We start from the raw sequence: 18,020 nt of genomic DNA on the forward strand, positions 1-18,020 counted from the left end.
GGCGGGACAGCCGGCGCGGGGCGGGGCGGCGGGCGCGGCCGTGTGTCGGGAGCGCGCCCGGCGGGCGGCGGGCGGCCGCCATCTTCTCTGCGCGGCCGGCGGGAGCGCTGCCTCTGCCCCCTCCTCCGCTCCCTCCTCCTCCTTCTCCCTCCTCCCACTACGCTCCTCCGTCGCCGCCGGTCAGGAACGGGGCGACCGGGATAGCGAAGGCCGCGGGAAAGGCGGGGGACGGTGGAGCAGCCCCGCGGGGGCGGGCGGGCCGCGGGGCGCCAGCCCGGGGGGTTCGTGCGGCCCCTCCGCTCGCCCTGCCGGCCGGCCGGGCCCCGCTCCCCATGGGATAAGCTGTAAACATGTTCAGCTTTGAAGGGGATTTCAAAACAAGGCCCAAGGTGTCCCTCGGAGGAGCGAGCAGGAAGGTAAGGAGCGGCGCCCGGCCGTGCCCATGTGTGTGTCGGTTCTGTCGCCCCCCGCCCTGTTATCGCTGCTTTTACTGTCGGGCCTTCAGAAATGGGAGCAGCGATGACTAAGGTTTAATAGAGGGGAAAAACCCTCCCCTCCCGATGATGTGTTTATCTCTGATCTCTCTGCCTCGCTGTTATTATTATTATTTTGTATAATCAGGCCACACCATCCCAGGCTTGTAGTGTAGTAAGAATTGTGGGAAGCGAGGAAATGTCTCCTTGGCTCGTCCCCCCCGCCGGCGAGCGATCGATCCCGGCTGCCGTGGCCGGTGGCACCTCCCCGGCTGTCGCTCTCCGGGTCTTGCAGGGGGAAAGCACTCGGAGCCCTCCTGTCATTTCCCTGCGGAGGGAATGCCTGGCGTGGAGCTGCCTCGCCGGGGGATGTGGGACACACTCAGCCTCGCACAACCCCGATTGCCGGGGGAGGTTCATCCACGTGAGCCGCGGCCGCCGCGTTGGTCTCTGTCAAGTTTGGGTTCAGTCAATTTGTCGTGCGCAGGGTTAGTCGCAGTTAATTGTCAGCTCCACCAGGCTATTTGATTTCCTCGTGTTTATTGATGGGGAAAGAAGCAGAATGATTTATTCAGATCTTGCTGATTGGACAGGGTAAGCAAATGTTTAGTCGAGCAGTGAAGGGCACAGGACTTCGGAAGAGCGACAGAAAGGACAAAGTGTTTTTAGAAGCGGCCTGATCTGTAGGGGTCACTTTAATTCACTCTGAAAATACCGAGTCTCCCCGTTGTCATTGGAGATGGCTGTGTGGGAAGCCAATGAGTGTTTCCATTAGTATTTTTGAATTTTAATTGGGTAAAAAAATAAGTTTTTATTACTGTGCACTAAAAGCAAGTTTGATCCTTGGAAACCTTTAAGGTTTGGCAGTACAGTGAGGAAATGAGCTAAAATACTCTAATGTGTGATATTAAAATCACAGTGAAGTTTGCATTTTGGTGTATTGACTTAATATGAAGAGATTGTACAGAGAACTGTACTTAGATTATGCAGATTTCCTCTGATTCATCTTCTGTTTATCTTAAGGCATGTCTGTTCATTAGGTCACGTAAACTGGCATTACATGAGTCAAAATGCCATAAATACTCCCCAGCTTAAGTAGGAGTTGGCAGAGCATGCCCTGGCCCTCAGCTGTACACTTCAGGTACTTTGCAACTTTTGACCCTGACTTGCTCATGGTGTTTCTTGCTGAACATGTTGCCTCCACAGAAGTAAGCAACTGCCATAACACCTTCTTTTACACTTAGCAATTCATGAAAACGTATCAGAATTATGTCTGTTTTAATTATATGGGACAAATTTATTAATGTTATGCAGGCATAATTTTCCAAGGGCAAATATTAGCATGTAAAGGACTGGAAACTGAAATTGATGGATAACCTTCACTGTGTGCAGCAGAGGTTGTGGTTCATGATGAGATTGATGCTGACTGGTGCACAGATTTCATGATTCTACATGGGTTCACTGAAGTGCTTGTGCTGCATCAGTGCCAATCAGTTATGTGCAGCTCTGGGCAGCGTGGTTACACAGACATCCTAGAGTGTCCTTGAGAGAGCTGCTGGTTTGCAGAAGCTGGGTACAGTACTAAAGAGAATTTATTTAAACAGTAATAAAAATTACTTCTAAATGCAGTTTAGCTGAACTTCTGTGAAAATGTACTGCAACAGAGATTGCTGTGGGAAGTGTTTGTGGGTTCCATGTGATGCCTTAAGATTTTAGCTTTTGTATTTTTCAGATTCTATACTGCATTAGTGCATTAGCTCTAAACTCCATAAAAACTGCAGTTAACTGTCTTCATATTTTGGTTAGACAAAACAGTCTGTCAGGGTCTGTTATCCAAAGACATCCTACAGCCTCAGGCCCTGAAAAGTATAAACAAAAGTGATTGGGGGGGAGCAAACTGAGGGAATAGGACTTCATTACCTGAAGCTGTAATTGGAGGATTAACCCCTGATATATAAACAGACTAAAATGATATCTGTCTGAAAAACTCATGACCATTGTCCATTTTGGGTGTAGCCCCTTGGGGAGGCTTTACCTGCTCTTAATGTACCTGAAGGCCCTTCATTAAATATACCTGCTTTTCTATTTTAACTTTGTCTGGTCTCTGTTTCTAGATAAGCCTGCATTAGTCATGTGAATTTCTCATTATTTCATATCATAAGCTCCTTGGGATCATGGTTCTCATGGTTTTCATTTTTACAGAAAGCTGACTTGTAAATGATTTCCTTCCAGCTTTTGGTACAGATACTAAAAAACCTCATTTTTTTGACAAATGCCCTTGCCCTCCCAAATGGGGTGTAACTTTAGAAGTATCAATGCTGTACCTCTCCATGCTTTTGGCAGCTGGCTGCATACTTAGTGCTGCCTGTTGTGATTCCTTTGGTGGAAGGAGGCCTCATTCAGAAGCACTGGGGCCATGCAGGCTGCTTAATGCTAAGAGTAACTCTGTACCCAGTTTGGGGGAGTTTCCCAAAGTGGTTGCACCACTGCAGAACAAGGACAAAAACCTCCTGTTTGAGGAGCCAGTCAGTGCTAAAGGTGCCAGTGGGGCCTGATGTGAATACAGCTACACCAAAACAGTGATCAGCAGCACTTTCTGAAGTGTGGTTTTGCTGATGGAACTGAGCTGCAAGCAGTGACTGTGTTGGTGACAGCTCCCATGTGCTGACACCTGTGTGGCACTGCCCTGTGTGTCTGTAGTGTTCCTTTGGGCCCCACAGGGCCAGACTTCACTAAGTTCTATCAGTAGGAACACAGTGATAGAAGTAAAATTGGGGGCTTTCATAATTATGGCAGCTAGGTACTGACTCTAGTGTGCCTTCTCATCACTAGCTTGTGTGGAATTTCTGAATTACAAAGCCAGAGAGCTTTGGGTCTGCTTTTGAGCTGTTTGCATCTTATATTCATTGGTGTTATGGTCTGAGTTGTGCATGCTCTTGAGAGGCCCTTCAGTGCACCCATATCAAGCATCACTTGTTTTTGTTCTAGTCACAAGCTGCAAATGAATGTTCTCAAAATTACTACCTCAGTGACTGATCCTTTCAGAGTATTAATGTAGCTTTATAATAATGCATTGTACAAAAGTGCAAAAATGTAGGTGGTATTGCCAGTGCTTGAACTTTTCCTTTTGTACCTACTTTCAAGAATCTGCTGATTCATCTGGACTGTTGACCCTGTTGTATATGTTTGAGTATGTAGATCCAGGATTTTATTTACAATGTGATAATCTTATTTTAAAGGGCTTTATTTATTTATTTTTATTTTTGGGGTAGTTTTATCATCACCTTTAAAACCACACACACCTTTGTGTGTGTGGAAGATGCCAACAAGTCCTGATAAAGCTGTCTTTTCAAATGGTTCATCTGTAATACAATTTCTGGACAATTGTATTATGACAATACAACCCAGACTTTTCTTAGAAAAACATTAACAATGTGATGCTTGATTTAGGAGATTTGATGGTCTCTTAAGATGTCTGCTCAGACTAACTGGTCTGAGGGTTGCAGCACTAAGAGCCTCATAAAGCAAAGAACCTTTAAAACATGGTTCTTTGCTTTATGAGGCTCTTCAGAAGAAATTTTCGAATTTATTTTCATTGTACTGGCAAACCATATTTTTGTGCTTCTTAGGTAAAGTAGCCTCCAAAACTGAGTGCTGATATTGGAGTTGTGTCTTGAATCACTCATGGACGTTTTGTGCAGGGCAGTAATTGTGCCTGGGAGGCTGTGGGGTGTCAGGCAGGGAATGCAGAGCTGTGCATTGAGGCTGCCTTGGGCTGCAGCTCAGCCTGGCCTCACCCAGCCCCACAGGAGGGGACTGGAGCAGGTGGTGCCTTCACCTGGCTGCTCCATCCCTGTGTCTGCACTGAACATATTTCTGCCAGGTGCAGTGTCACCTGCCCTTCTGGGGACAGCTGGCACTGAGTTTAGCATGAGTTGAACACAGCACAGAATTGGTTTAACCACGTCAGCCTGGCTTGAGACACTCAGGCCTGGTGTTACTTCATTAATTTCAGCAATATTGAGAAAAATTTGAGGTAGCAGTGCTTTAGTGCATCCATGCAGGGCATCCCCAGGCCAGTGCTGAGAAGTCCCAGGGGCTCTGTAGTCCCACATTGTTTGATTAAGTTGTGAAATGTATGAGTGACACCTTGCAAGTCTAACAGGAAAATTGGGTAAAAGAATATTAAGTCAAATGTTCAGTATCACTTGAGCTATCTAAACCATGCTTTTACAAATACCAAGACTGTTTGTAATAGAGTATTTTTTAATTATAATGCATTATGAGGTGATTTTAAAAACTACCTCCCTTTTTAGAATTTGTGATACAGATGAGTGAGCAGGGCTACAAAAGTGAAAGTGAAAACAACTTCATTGAGTTTGGGGTTCTTTTTGATCTTTGGCTTTTTTTGTGGGAGACATAGAAGCTTACTAATGAACAAATATTGGTGACTCCATCTGTATTTTAAAAAGTCTTAGTGATTTCTTTTAATATGAACCTTTTACTAGTCAGAGATATTCAATTTGCAAAGTTTAGATTTTAATTTAGTAGTTTCTGATTTGCTTTCCTAAATTAGTAGCATGACATTAAACATTAGATTATTGTTTATATTCCCTCTGCTTTCAGCTGAAGTGCAGAGGTAGAACTCCAGAGACACCTTGTTTGCTCTTTGTTGTCCATATTCTGCACATGAAATAACTTCTTGTGGAATTAAAATTAAAATTTTACAAACAGTAGGCTGTAAAATTGCCAGTGCATGGAGAGATCTGTCCATGTTGGGATTGGCAGATGCCTGTAGGATATAAGCATTGATGGGACACTTAAAAACCAGTTTTGTTTCTCTCTTACTGATGGATTGAAGAAAATAGTTAATAATTTCAGGAAGGAATAATTTCTATTTTTATAACTTATTGACCCTACACCATGTCACAATGGAAGTGAAATGATGGTAAGGATTTATAGGATGGGAATTCTAGATTAGAATTACAAATTGAGTGTTTATTTTTGAATGGAAAGAACTGCAGTGCTTTGCTCCCTGCAGACTTTGTCCTGTCAGGCACACGGTGTGTTCTGTGTGCAGGTACACACCTCACCCTGGCTCAGCTGGGGTCCTGCAGTGTCACAGCCCAAGTCTTGAAATACTCCTGGAATTTCAGATCTATGGCATGGAAGTATGAGGAGACTCTCATATTGTAAAATAATGGCTGCCTGTCAGTAGGAAACTACACAGTTAATGCATCCTTGATTCTTGGGCATTTTTTTCTCTCTGTTACATTTGAAATTCTCCTCATTTGAAAGCAATCTACAAAGATGGAGTTGTAGTTAGCTGACAGCAGTGATTGCACTGTTATTTTCAATTATGTGCTATTTTTTCAGATTCAAATCAAGAATTTCTGCTTTTATAAATACATTTCCCCCCCTTGTTCCTGACAAATGATGAGTCACAGAATGGTTTGGGTTGGAAGGGACCTTAAAGATTACCCATTTGCAACCCCCTTGCCTTGGGCAGGGCCACCTTCCACTAGAAATAGCTCACCTACATCTCTGTGTATAATGTAAATCTTAAGAATCCTAATAGGGACAAACTGAGCATAAATGCAAAAGCAGCTCTCTTGCATTCAGTTGCCTCTAGAGCCTCCAACCAAATCCTGGCTCCCCCTCGTGTGGTTTTGTGGGTACCATGATGGAAGAGGTTCCAGACCCCCCTACATCCCACAATAAATTTCAGCTGGAGTTCAGCTGAGGTGTTTTCTGTGGCAGTGACTCAGTGAGGCCAAGGCTTTGCAGGGCCAGATGCCTCTCCTGGGCACAGCTCACACTCCCTTCTTCTGCAGGATTGTCTGCTCTACACATAAACTTACCTGATTATTTACATCATTGTTAACAACAATCACAGACTGGTTAAAAGCAGATTTCAGGCTGCTGAGCATACTCAGACATGTTCAATGGAATTTAAATTGTTGAGGTTCATTTCAAGGCATTGTAAGCCTTTTAAAATGCAAATTTCTTCTACTATTCAGACTAAAAAGCCCACATGGAGTTCATCTTGTCTAAAATAATGTCAGGAGATTGAAACATTGTTGAGAAGGTGGGGGATATTTCCTAGTGGCCACATTTATTCTACAAAAATAAATGTTAAAAATTTTTCCATTTATTGGTTGGAGTTACTGAAAGGAATTTTATTCTATAAATTGCTTAGGTCACTTCATTTATTTTGGGAGTTGTTACTGATATTTATGTGGTTCAAGTTCAATTCAGCTGTAAAGCTGTGTTCCTCATTTTAAGGAAAGAAAAAAGGATTCAAGTTCCTGGATTTTGCAGATGAAAACCACACAAGTTTTTATAATTGTCCACAAAAATTAAAAAAGCTCAAATGTTCTTTTGTCTTTAAAAGAAAATTTCATAAAAAGTCAAGCCTTGAACTTTGTGTAACCTCTTGTAATGTGAAACGCGAAGCATTCTCAGCTACTAACCAAAATAAACTCTCTTAATTTATAAAGAAGCATCAAATATTTATTAATATTAAATTTTTGCTTCAGTGTGTTATTAATTAAAAAAAAAATCTGTGTTTAGCTAGTACCTGAAAATAATAATTCAGTTTCATCTTTGCATCTGGCCTTATTTAGGTTTTAAATTTATTTGCTATGGGATAGCCAGTAAATAGCTGTCCAGGAGTGTTCAATTTCAGATTTTAGGAGTCAACAAATATTAAAAGTGTTGAAGAGGATTTAATTATGTATACATTTTGTGTTTTATAAATCTGGATTTTGAGCCAAGTGGGCTGAAAGTTTATTTCTCTCAAGACAAAGTGTTCAAATGCAGAAGGAAAAGAGTGATAGTTTCTATATTAGTGTACCTTGTTCAGCCTTTGGCTTGGATGTGTGACAGCTAGGAGTTCTGCAAACATGCTTCTGCAACTGGAAAGTGTATTTCAGCAAAACAAGGATAAGAAAAGAAATTGAATTAAAGTTTCCTTTTTGTATGATGGGTTGAGCTGCTGGTTTTGAAGCAGTGACATTGCCATTGTCCCACTGTCAAATGTGGCTGTTCCCAGCTGCTGCCTTGGAGCAGTTCAGCCACCAGGAGCCTGGCTGTGATGAACAGCACAGTACATGGATGTTATCCCATGGACAAATGAACATTTCAGGTGTTACTCAGCATTTCTTTGGTGGCAGTCACACATTTTCCTGTCTGTGTGCTGTCCTCCCTCTGATTCTCTGTTTTCACCTCTTTCCTCTTTCTGTCTTACCCTCAGAGTCATTTCTCTAGTGTTGCTCTGTGTTTTGCTGTCACGTACTTCTCTGCTTTCTTGTTTCTTTGTGCTGTGCCCCACAGAAAACTTCTCAAATGGGGTTTTTCACGGGGCTGAGCAGGAGGTTGGTTGTCTTTTCTCTGCTGGAGAAAGCATCAGGCAGGAAAGGGACAGCCAGATGTGTCCTACGCTGTGTGAACACTCATGGATGGTGCATTCCCTGTTCTGCACTTGGGAGGGCAAGCCCTGAAGGAAGAAGGGCTGATAAAAAGTCAGGACTGTGATTCAGGGAATGGCTTTCACTCCTTTTGAGTTAGGGGTGTGACAGAGTCAGGACAAGCTCAGGCTTTGTTCCCTCTACCTTGTCTGCCTGCCTGCCTTGCAAGAAAGACTCAGCACCAGACGTGTTCCTGTCTGGCAGGAGAAGGACAATGGCGTGAGCAGCCCAGGAGCAGGGCAGGGTGGGGAGCAGGAGTGAACCAGGTGTGACCTTTGGGGGTTCCTGGCCCTCCCTGCAGTGAGGAGCTCTGGCAGAGCCAGGTGTGACCTTTGGGGGTTCCTGGCCCTCCCTGCAGTGAGGAGCTCTGGCAGAGCCAGGTGTGGTCTTTGGGGGTTCCTGGCCCTCCCTGCAGTGAGGAGCTCTGGCAGAGCCAGGTGTGGTCTTTGGGGGTTCCTGGCCCTCCCTGCAGTGAGGAGCTCTGGCAGCAGCCGCGGTGCCCGAGCTGAGGCTGTGGCTGGCGGCAGTCGGGGGCTCTGGGTGGGAGCTGTCGGACGGGTGTCCCTGCAGGAACGCTGTTGTTCAGAGCCAGCCACAGAACAGCAGCTGCTGAGTTCAGCTCCTGTCACAGTGCTGGCTGTCAAGGGCCGGTTCAGGGAGGATTTCAGAGGTGACTGCAGTTAGCTCTCTTTAAGAAATGATTTTGCTATTACGCCCTTTGTATTGGAAGAAGGTTATTTTGTGTTTCTTTTCATCTCTTTCCTACTGCAGGTTTGTTTTCTTTTGCACATGCATAGTTACTGTTTAATTTCTGAAGGGGCAGTGTATTCCAGCTTGGTTTAATAATTCTTTAAGGGGATATATTTTTATTGAGTTTAATTTAAATGTATTCTTTAGTCATAGTTATGATCTGTGTATGTCTTGTGAACATGAGTAACAGTATTATATTACTCATAGTAATTTGGGGATGTACTTATACCTGAATATTTTATTGTCTTAGGACAGTTCTTCTATTTTGTTTAATTTATACTCTAACAAATTGGCATTCTTCTTTACAAGTACTCAAAGCAGGCATGTGGCTGACTAAAAATTTAACTTTTGTTAGTTTCAGTGGATTGGATTAAAGGCTGATGGCTACAAAGAAACACAATTCTTCATCAATGAAAAGCTGGTGATACACTAAGGATGCACTGCCCTTTTACATCTCCCTCCCTCTTCAAATGATTTAAAATTGTTTGTTTCTGATAAACCCTCTGACCACTTATTTTCCTTTATCTACTAATAATTTGTACTGTCTGTCTTTGCTTGTGTTTTTTCATACCATTCTCTTCTGTATTCACACGCAGCAATTTGTTTTCCCTTTCCTGTATTTTGTTCTGTTTTTTCTTCCGGCTTTCTCTCTGAAGTGTAAGGAAAAATTACAAAACATTTTTTCTAAGCAGAAATGCACTTTACATGGTGCTGTCTGCAGCACAGTCATTTCTAAACTGGGATATTTCACCACCTTCTTTAATGCACCAGGTATCAGCTGTTGAAAAAGTCCTGAAACTTTAAGCCATTTGTTGGTTACTAATTTAGTACCTTGTTTTTTGTCTGTGTGTGCCTTTCTGTACTGCTTGAGTGTGGATACATCATCCTCATGTATGGATTTCCTTGGGTTTGTTTGTCCTGTGTTTAACACATGGAGCAAACCCTGTCTTTAGAGGGCAATAGCTGTAGTTAGTGGTGTCTTTGGCCATAGATACTGTCTTTAGAGGAAAGATGGTGAACCTTCTTGTGGGCTTTTTTTGTTTTTCACTCTTGGTGGTCTGTAAGAGTATTTTCTATCCTAAAGAAACCCAGAGAACCATGACTTTGCTTCCTCTGTGTCTTCAAAAAAGAGGTGCTGAAGAGTTTTGCTCTCTTTTTTTGTATCTGCTGATAGACACTGAAACTATTCCAGCACAGTTGTTTTAGCTGCACTTAAATATTTTATAAACATTTGTTTGCCAACTTCAAATTGATTTTTCTGTATTAAAATACAGTACATTTTCAGCTTGAGTGTTTTTTAATTTCTAAACTTCTCTAGGCTAATATGAGCATACAGAGGAGAACAAAGTTGTCATTTGTGTCAGTGTCAAAAAAAGAAAATAGTTTTCTTAAATCTGCTATGATTTGGGAAGGTGCTTGGGTGCTTTCATCTCCTGTTGCCTGCAGTGGGAATTGAATACTGTGCATCAAAATTCAGTTATTTTGTATATTTCCTTGGAAATTACTCAGAATCATCCAGTAAGAGACTCTTGCAAATAAAGTTTTGTTTATATATTATAATCTGTGAGTACTTGTGTGAAATTGTGGTTTAAAAGCTAATGCATGGTTTTTCTGTTGTAACAATACTGGGGTTTGAGGCCTCATGAGCACTTTAGTATTCTTGTCTTTTGCTCTGTTGGTGAGATCACTGTCCTGAAAGTTTTGATGCATAGCCTTAATTTGGGTGAAGAGTTCAAAATTTTAAAAGCAAAAATTCCTGCCATTTATGCTGTGTCTCTCTTGATATCTTTTCTGGACAAGCTTTGAGAAAAAGGATAAGTAAATACAAGAGCTTTGTGCTTTTTTGTAAGTTAGACAAAAGCAAGGGGCTTTGGAGCAGGATGGGATTGCTCTGAACGTGCCACAGCTTGCTGTGTGCACCTGGGCCAGGGATTTATGTACCCTCCAGGCAAGGAAAACACTCAGACTTTGGTATGGTCTGGTGGGACTGGGACCTTTTTGTGCTGCAGCTCTGCCATTTGTAAATGGCTGATGTTTGCCAGGTGGTTGGGATGCTGGGAGCACAAACAGGGACAGGGATCAGTACAGTTTGCTGCTCTTTGCTGCTCCCTTTTCATAGGGACATAACTTCCTCCATCCTGTTCTTCTGAGAGGGCTGCCTGCCATGTATTTGTGAGCTCAGAAAATGATTAACACCCACTTTGCTCTATGTTTTATGTGCTATGCATTTTGAGCAATCCCTGAAGTCTGCATTGAATGTCCTGAACATGCTGAAGTGTGTTTGAATGAAAATGCAGGGTTATCTTTCTTTGTGTCTTCCAGGAAGAAAAGGCTTCTCTGCTTCATAGAACTCAGGAAGAAAGGAGAAAACGAGAGGTAAAGTAGCCTGTAAGCGTTTGCTGCCTGCTGGAATTTCCTTTGGTGGTACATTTACAGTGCAAAGTACTTCTGCTGCTGTCATACTTAGTTCAGAAATGTTTTCTTTCTGAAAGAAAGTTTGCAGGTTCTGTATAGTCTTAAAGTAATTGGCAAAAGAATTTGAGTGCTTTTAACTGTTCCTTAGAAGTGCTTTTCATCTCAAAAGAAGATAAGCATGCACTGGGTGTAAAGGGAAATTTCCCTTTTATTTTGGTGTTTATTTGATCTAGTCTTTTTTGAGAAAAGATAAGGATTTGGCCAGTAAATTGGAGACTTTACTTTATTAATAATCTATTACTATGGGTTGGTCTCAGCAAACTTTCTTCTGCTCCTGTTTCTGCTGTGGTTCCTTGGCTGACCTTTAGTACTTCACTTCCCCAGTGTGTACCTCACTTCTGTGAAGGTAAAATCAGAACAGTGATTCTTGAATTCTTTAAAAAGAATTCAAGAAACCTCAAGTGCTTTGAAATCCCCTGAAAATGAAGGACCAGTGAGAAGCTGATGTGTAAGGCTTTAAGCAGCCTTAATACTGGTTTATGATGGGAGCTTACTGCTCTGGAAAATTCAGGCTGGAATAGTGCAAAGGAGGAATAGGCACTGAAATGAAGAACCCAAAATTTAGCAGAATGGATTTAGACTCTATATGTTCATTTTGTCATTTTCCCCCCACCCCTCCCATATAAGAAAAAAACCCCTTGGTGTTAAATACTGATAAAATACATTAAATACTTTAAAAACTGTAACTATGCAGGTTTCATGCTCATAAAGAAAACAGCTCTTTGGCCCTTAAAGGTGTGTTTGACCCGTGCTAGATTAATCTCAAGTTCTGCAGTTTCTGTGGACAGTTACTGATTTTTTTTTTCTCTGCAACATGGGCCTGTAGTTTTGGACTAAGTTCAAATATGAAAGTACCTGGATTTCACCCAGTAGTTCAGAATTCCATGTTAAGAATCAGCTTTATGATCAATGAGTCTTTAGCAACACATGTGAAAATTGTCCTTCATGGTCCATAAACCTATTCATGTACTTGGCTGTGTCCTGTGCAAAGCTGATGCAGAGCCCCACACTCACCCAGTGCAGGTACACATGTGCACACAGTGATTTGCTGTGGCATGGAGCACATTTTCACCAAATGAATGGCTCCTCTGAGAATAAAATCAGCTATGGCTTTTCAAAACTGCCTGTAGCAGAATCTTAGCAGTGACCTCAGACTTAAAACCTGTGCAGTTGGGAGTCTCTAATTGACAATTGTGTGTTCTGAGATAAAACCAGTACCTAGAGAGGAGGAGGAATTATCTGTGTTTTAGTTGATCCTTACATTATGGTTGTGAAGAGGCACCAACTCTCTGAAACTCTCTCCTGATTGCACTTTTACTGTCAGTGTTTTGGAGAGAGAAATACCCTTTGGCCTATCAAAATTTTGATTTTAGGCCATGATATAGAGGCAGTCTTCAAGAGCCTGCTCATTCAGATAAGTTGCTTTAAGAACCATGGTTTTCCAGGAAAAACAGAATAGGCCTTGAATAGCAATTTTGTCTGGTGTTCTCTCTGGTCAGTTCAGGTTGTGCTTTTAGCTTGGATGTGTCTTTATAGGACAATAAATTGGAAATCAAGAATTTGGGACTTGAAAGTTTATGTGAACTTTTCAAAAGTATTTGAATGAAATTTATGAAAACATTTTGGTGTTCTGTTTTCCCTGGTGACTTTCAGAATTATAGGTTCAGTATAGTTTAAGGATTGATTAGGTTAAAATTCCTCTTTTTAAAGCAGGCTTCTTGATCCTTGTACTTTTCCTTCAACCACTACTTTGTAGCTCTAGGTTCATGAGCAAATCTTTATTTCCCCTCTTTTATTCCCTAAGAAATCATATGGACATTGTTGGAATTTAATTACAGTAGCCATTTCCCATAGGCATTAATTGTAATGGGATATGTCCAGGGTGTTGTCAGGGAACCCCTCCAAGAGCTCTTTCCACAGCATCTCAAGCAAACTGGCTTTCAGTTCCTCAGAGCCTTTGTAAAAAGGTGATTTTTGCTACTCTTTCCAGTTTCTGAGGAAGATATCATGAAAGGATTCACTAGATATGTCTGGTTTTGGAGAAGAGACTAAGATTTTTTATTAATTTATTTCTTTTGCTTCTGTGCCACAATGAGCTTTAAGCCTCATTTTCCTTTTGACAGCGGTACTGTCTCTAAATAACTGATTTTTTTTTATTGTTTTCCCCACATCTAAATTGTGCCAGCATCATAATGCTTTTATATTATTTGAGTGAAAACAAATAAGTGGATTGTCAGTGTTTGCTGCTCTGTGCAGAAAGAAGAATGATGTAATTGAATTTGGTGAATCCTTCAGAATTTTTCAACAGAGTGTTAAGACTTTGTCTAATAAAATGCATTAACAATAAAGTGATGCAAAATAATAACATATGTTGATTTCTGTGGTATTACATACTTACTGTGTATTAAATACTCTTTTGCAATATTTAATGGTAATTTTGCATTTAAAAACGAAAAGCATTCTCACTGATTTGTGTATTGGGTATGAACATTAAAATTTCTTTGACTAATGATTGCTGCTTAATTTTCATTAAAAAGCCATGTTGAATACAAATATATTTGATAAAATGGTAGAAATTAGAGTCAGTCCTATGGTGTTGATTTCAGTTTTCTTGCTTTGTTTTACAGGAAGAAAGGCGGAGGCTGAAAAATGCAATAATAATCCAGTCATTTGTGAGAGGGTACAGAGACAGAAAACATCAAGTCAGTACCTGATTATTTAATTAGAAAGATGCTGAATGGTTTTGCTGAAAATGATATTTTCTTGTAATAAATAATTTATTGAAAAATTGTTTTGAGTATTTGAGAAATTGGAAGTTCTTTTTTCCCTCTCGGCATTTTCATTTCAAACTCAATATTTTAGTAAACAGATGTGTATTCTGCAAAGCATGGATGTGACTGGACCTGAGTGGGATCCTGCAATGTTTTTTTAGCTTATAAATTGGATAAACAGCATTAGGTATTAAGAACTTTCACACACCAGTGGAGCTTTTATTTTTTTTCATAGTATGATTAAGGTAGTAGTTTGAGTCAAAAAGTTGATTTAGGTTGCTGTTGGATAGATTCTCCTAAGAAAGAGTTTTGTTTAAATTTGTTAATTTGAATAAACTGTACTAAAATATTTGATGTGGTAATGCTTGATAAGCAGCAGATTTGTTGCATCTGTGCTGAGTTACAGAATGGAGCTATGGCTTCAGCTGTGATATCATGTGTGTGTTTTGATCTCTGTACAAACATGTGTTGTATCTGTTTTACTGCTTTGCAACCTCACTGAATGGGAAGCTGAGGTTGTGCTCTGTTGTAAATCACAGCCATTACTGATGTACTGATGCATGTTTTGTTTTTAAGTACTCTATCCAAAGAAGTGAATTTGATCGCTGTGCTAGTTTGGCTCAGTCTGGAGGAGCCTTTTCCACTGCTAATGGAGCGAATTTGACTCTCTTGGTTCGCCAGTTGCTCTTTTTCTACAGACAGAATGAGGACTCCAAGCGTTTGGTGAGTACTGTTACATACTTTGATCTGTGGTACTTGCACTTCATGCACTTTTAGAGTAGTGTTTCACTTCAAAGTGCACTTTTCACTGCATTCTGCTGTTTTTCATTTAGTTACAATAACTTAAAATTAGATTTTACAAGTGCGTGTAAAATCACACACATTTATAGTATGTGAAATGAAGCTTTGAAAAATCCTATGTGTATTATTCACAGTAAATTTTAAAAAATACTATACTAATATTAGGATTTTAATTTTTAGGCAGTATTTCTACTTAGCCCCGTGGTCATTCCCAAGGCGTTTGGGTTGTGATTTTTTTTCTCACTGTCAGTATTGCTGGCATATCAGTTGCAAAGTCACTGCCAGCTTCACAAATGTATGAGTAAGTGTGATTTGTAGTGGCTGTTAATAATGGACATTAAAGAATTATGGCTGTTTAAAAAGAAAAAAATTACCAGATGGTGTAATTCAGTCCTAACTTTGAAAGTTTAGTACTTAGTGGTTGTGGAGTTTATAATGAGGAACAATTTTTTTTTCTCTGCTGAACATGATTCAGTCTGAGTTTGTAAGTCCTCCAAAGGTATCCATAACAGCATTGAAATATCACTGTCTGAGTTGTCATAGATAATATAACTTGTCATTATAAACTGTAAACTTGTGCATATCTTGTTGCAGGTATGGATGTGTCAGAATTTAATTAAACAGAGTTCTCAGTTTGTTAAGCAATTGGATGGTCCAGACAGACTTACTTGCTTATTCCAAATAAAAAGACTGTTGGGGCTGTGTTGCAGGTAATTTATTCTTTTTCTATGTGCTACTATTTAAAAAGTGTTCAGAAATTATGATGGGCACTTGCTTGTTTCTTTTTGTAGCAAGTGAAGTGTTAAATGTACATTATTTTATGTAGAGGACTGTTTATATTATATATGTGTCATCCCTGGTATAGGATACCTGTTCCTATGTAGAACAATCAAGTGTTCTGAAGCTCTGTTGACTTTCAAATTCAACATGTGCTTAAGGGATGCTGTCCTAGGATAGGCCTGAGTATGTTCTTAACTGTTTTTGTATAGTGATATCATTGACAATATTTGTGGAAATCAGGTTTTCTTGGGAACTGATAGTGTTTAGATGTTATTATCTGAAGTAGATTAATGTTCAAGGGTATCCTTTGAATAGATGTTGTTTCCAAACTAATATAATTGAATATGGATTTCCTCACTCTTTATTTTGAACTGAAGGCATATTGAGCAGTTACATTATTGGCTTCAGCATTAAATTTATTATTTGTCATGGGAGGATCACAGGAGGGTAAATCTTTTAAGGTGACTTGGATATCTGGCAGTTATTGCTATTTTATTAGAAAACAATATATTTGTTCTTATCAATAATAGGGACTAGTTACACTCTGCAGAGCTTTAAAATACTTGTTTTTATGAAAGTTGTTTAGTTTAAGTCACTAAAACTTGTGTTCTTATAAGTGTAGTGTGTATGTATGATAAAAGGTGACACCAGATTCTAAAGAAGACTTGGGTGGTGGGCTTTAAAGTCCTTGTGCAGTGGGACACAGATGTGGTGCCACTGCATGGAATTGTACATTTCACTACAGTGGAAATTATGTTTGTGTAAATGCAGCTCTTAATATGGATAAGGAAGAAAGCACATTGTTAGGACAAGTCAGTCCATGTACATCTTGCACTAAAAAATAATGTGAATTCTAAATAGACTCTTAATCATCATAATTCCTGTGGTGATTGGTAGCTGTTACATAAGCAGCCTGTTAAAAGGGAGGGAATGGTTGTATTTTTAATATTTCAGTCTGTAATCAAAGTCATACTGTGTTAGTTATGCTCATGATGTCCCCTAACACCTGTTCCCAGCTTGTGTTGCTCTGGGGCTTTCATGGCTTCATTTGTAATATGGTTAGTGTGGTACATGTTGGTAAAACGTATTATTCTTTGCTTCTCTCCTACTTTATGCAAATTTTCAAATCACTCAGAGCAAGAATTTAATAGAATTTAAAGGTAAAATGCCGTATTTATAGCTACCTGAAAATCAGGAGTTATTATTATAAAGATGCCATCAAAAAGATGTAGCTAAACCACTGAGAGCACCTGGAAACCAAGTAGATAGAAATAAGTTACTTTAAGGTGAATGTGTGGTGAAATATGAGAAATATCTTGTTAAATAATTTTAATTTCATTTCTAGGCTACTGCAAAATTGCAATGATGACAGTCTGAATGTTGCACTTCCTATGAGAATGCTTGAGGTATTTTCATCTGAGAATACGTATTTGCCTGTTTTACAAGATGTCAGCTTTGTGACATCATTAATTGAACAAATTTTGCACTACATGGTTCAAAAAGGTGAGTAGCTAGGAGCCAGAAATCTGGGAAGTAATCAAAAATTCAATATCTGAAGCTCATATTGTTTAATAAAATTTTTGTCTTTACCACAGACATGATGAATAAAGTGCTGCATATGCTAACATATACCATAGGTGGATATTGTCCTTGTAATGAGGTCATGGCTTGAGAAATTGCTGCTTGATTTCTTTGGAAATTCTCTTTATAAATTGAATATTCTACTGAGTTATTTATAGAGACTTGTAGCACAACTTTTGATAGTGGGTGGATATTGCCTAAGAAAATTTTATTCCAGAAGATGTTTAACACACACTCGTGGACACACGCACTGTGGCAGATCTAGGCCTCAGTTGTGTAAAAGTTGATAATTGTGTTGCAGTGCTGTTCTCTGTAAATGTTAATATGCATTATTAGTCTAGATTGGCATTAGCTTTTCATCCTGCCAGCACTCAGACACCTTAGCAGGGATGGTGACCTGGCTTTTATTTCTCTCCTGCCATCATCAGCAAAACTGTTTGCTAAACTGCAGTCAGTGACACCTGTGCAAACATACCAAAAGTTAATGAATTGGACAGTTAGCACCAAAATGATGTTTAGTTGCAAAGAAACTTTATTGCTCTGGGAATGTCCAAAATAAATTATTTTGCCTTTTTGATATGGTGGCTTGCGTTTGCAAAACTTGTGAATTGTGAGGAAAGACAAAAGCATTTTGAAATAAATCTCTTGGATTCACCCTCTTTGGTGTAAAATGCAGAAAGTCCATCTTCCAGTCATTGGTTATTGGAATATTTCTATATAATATTTACAGAACATTCAGTGGACTTGATTACCTAATCCTGTTACTAAGGACTGTATGTTGAAGTCACTATGAGGAAAAAACTCACTCTTAATGTAGCACATTTATTTTACTTGCCTTGGCTTAACAGAAACTTTGTCACATTGGTTTTTGTATAATAAATATGCATGTATTTATTCTTTTAGTATAATATTCTGTCCTC

The 18,020-nt window shown here is 39.9% G+C and overlaps 1 protein-coding gene across 1 annotated transcript in view; it reads left to right on the forward strand.

Moving 5' to 3' along the window:
• Positions 1 to 291: 291 nt before the first annotated feature.
• UBE3C (ubiquitin protein ligase E3C) overlaps positions 292 to 18,020 on the forward strand; it is a 71,201-nt gene continuing 53,472 nt past the window's right edge. The window contains exons 1-6 of the mRNA XM_054273578.1: positions 292 to 416; positions 11,015 to 11,068; positions 13,795 to 13,869; positions 14,515 to 14,661; positions 15,334 to 15,449; positions 16,865 to 17,022. Of these exons, the coding sequence (XP_054129553.1) occupies positions 351 to 416; positions 11,015 to 11,068; positions 13,795 to 13,869; positions 14,515 to 14,661; positions 15,334 to 15,449; positions 16,865 to 17,022 (616 nt within the window). The 5' untranslated portion in view covers positions 292 to 350. The remainder of the gene's footprint in view (positions 417 to 11,014; positions 11,069 to 13,794; positions 13,870 to 14,514; positions 14,662 to 15,333; positions 15,450 to 16,864; positions 17,023 to 18,020) is intronic.

The sequence above is a fragment of the Melozone crissalis genome, unplaced genomic scaffold, assembly GCF_028551555.1.
Source record: "Melozone crissalis strain CALT ecotype California unplaced genomic scaffold, PUWL_Pcris_2 ptg000016l_1, whole genome shotgun sequence".
Lineage (NCBI taxonomy): Eukaryota > Metazoa > Chordata > Aves > Passeriformes > Passerellidae > Melozone > Melozone crissalis.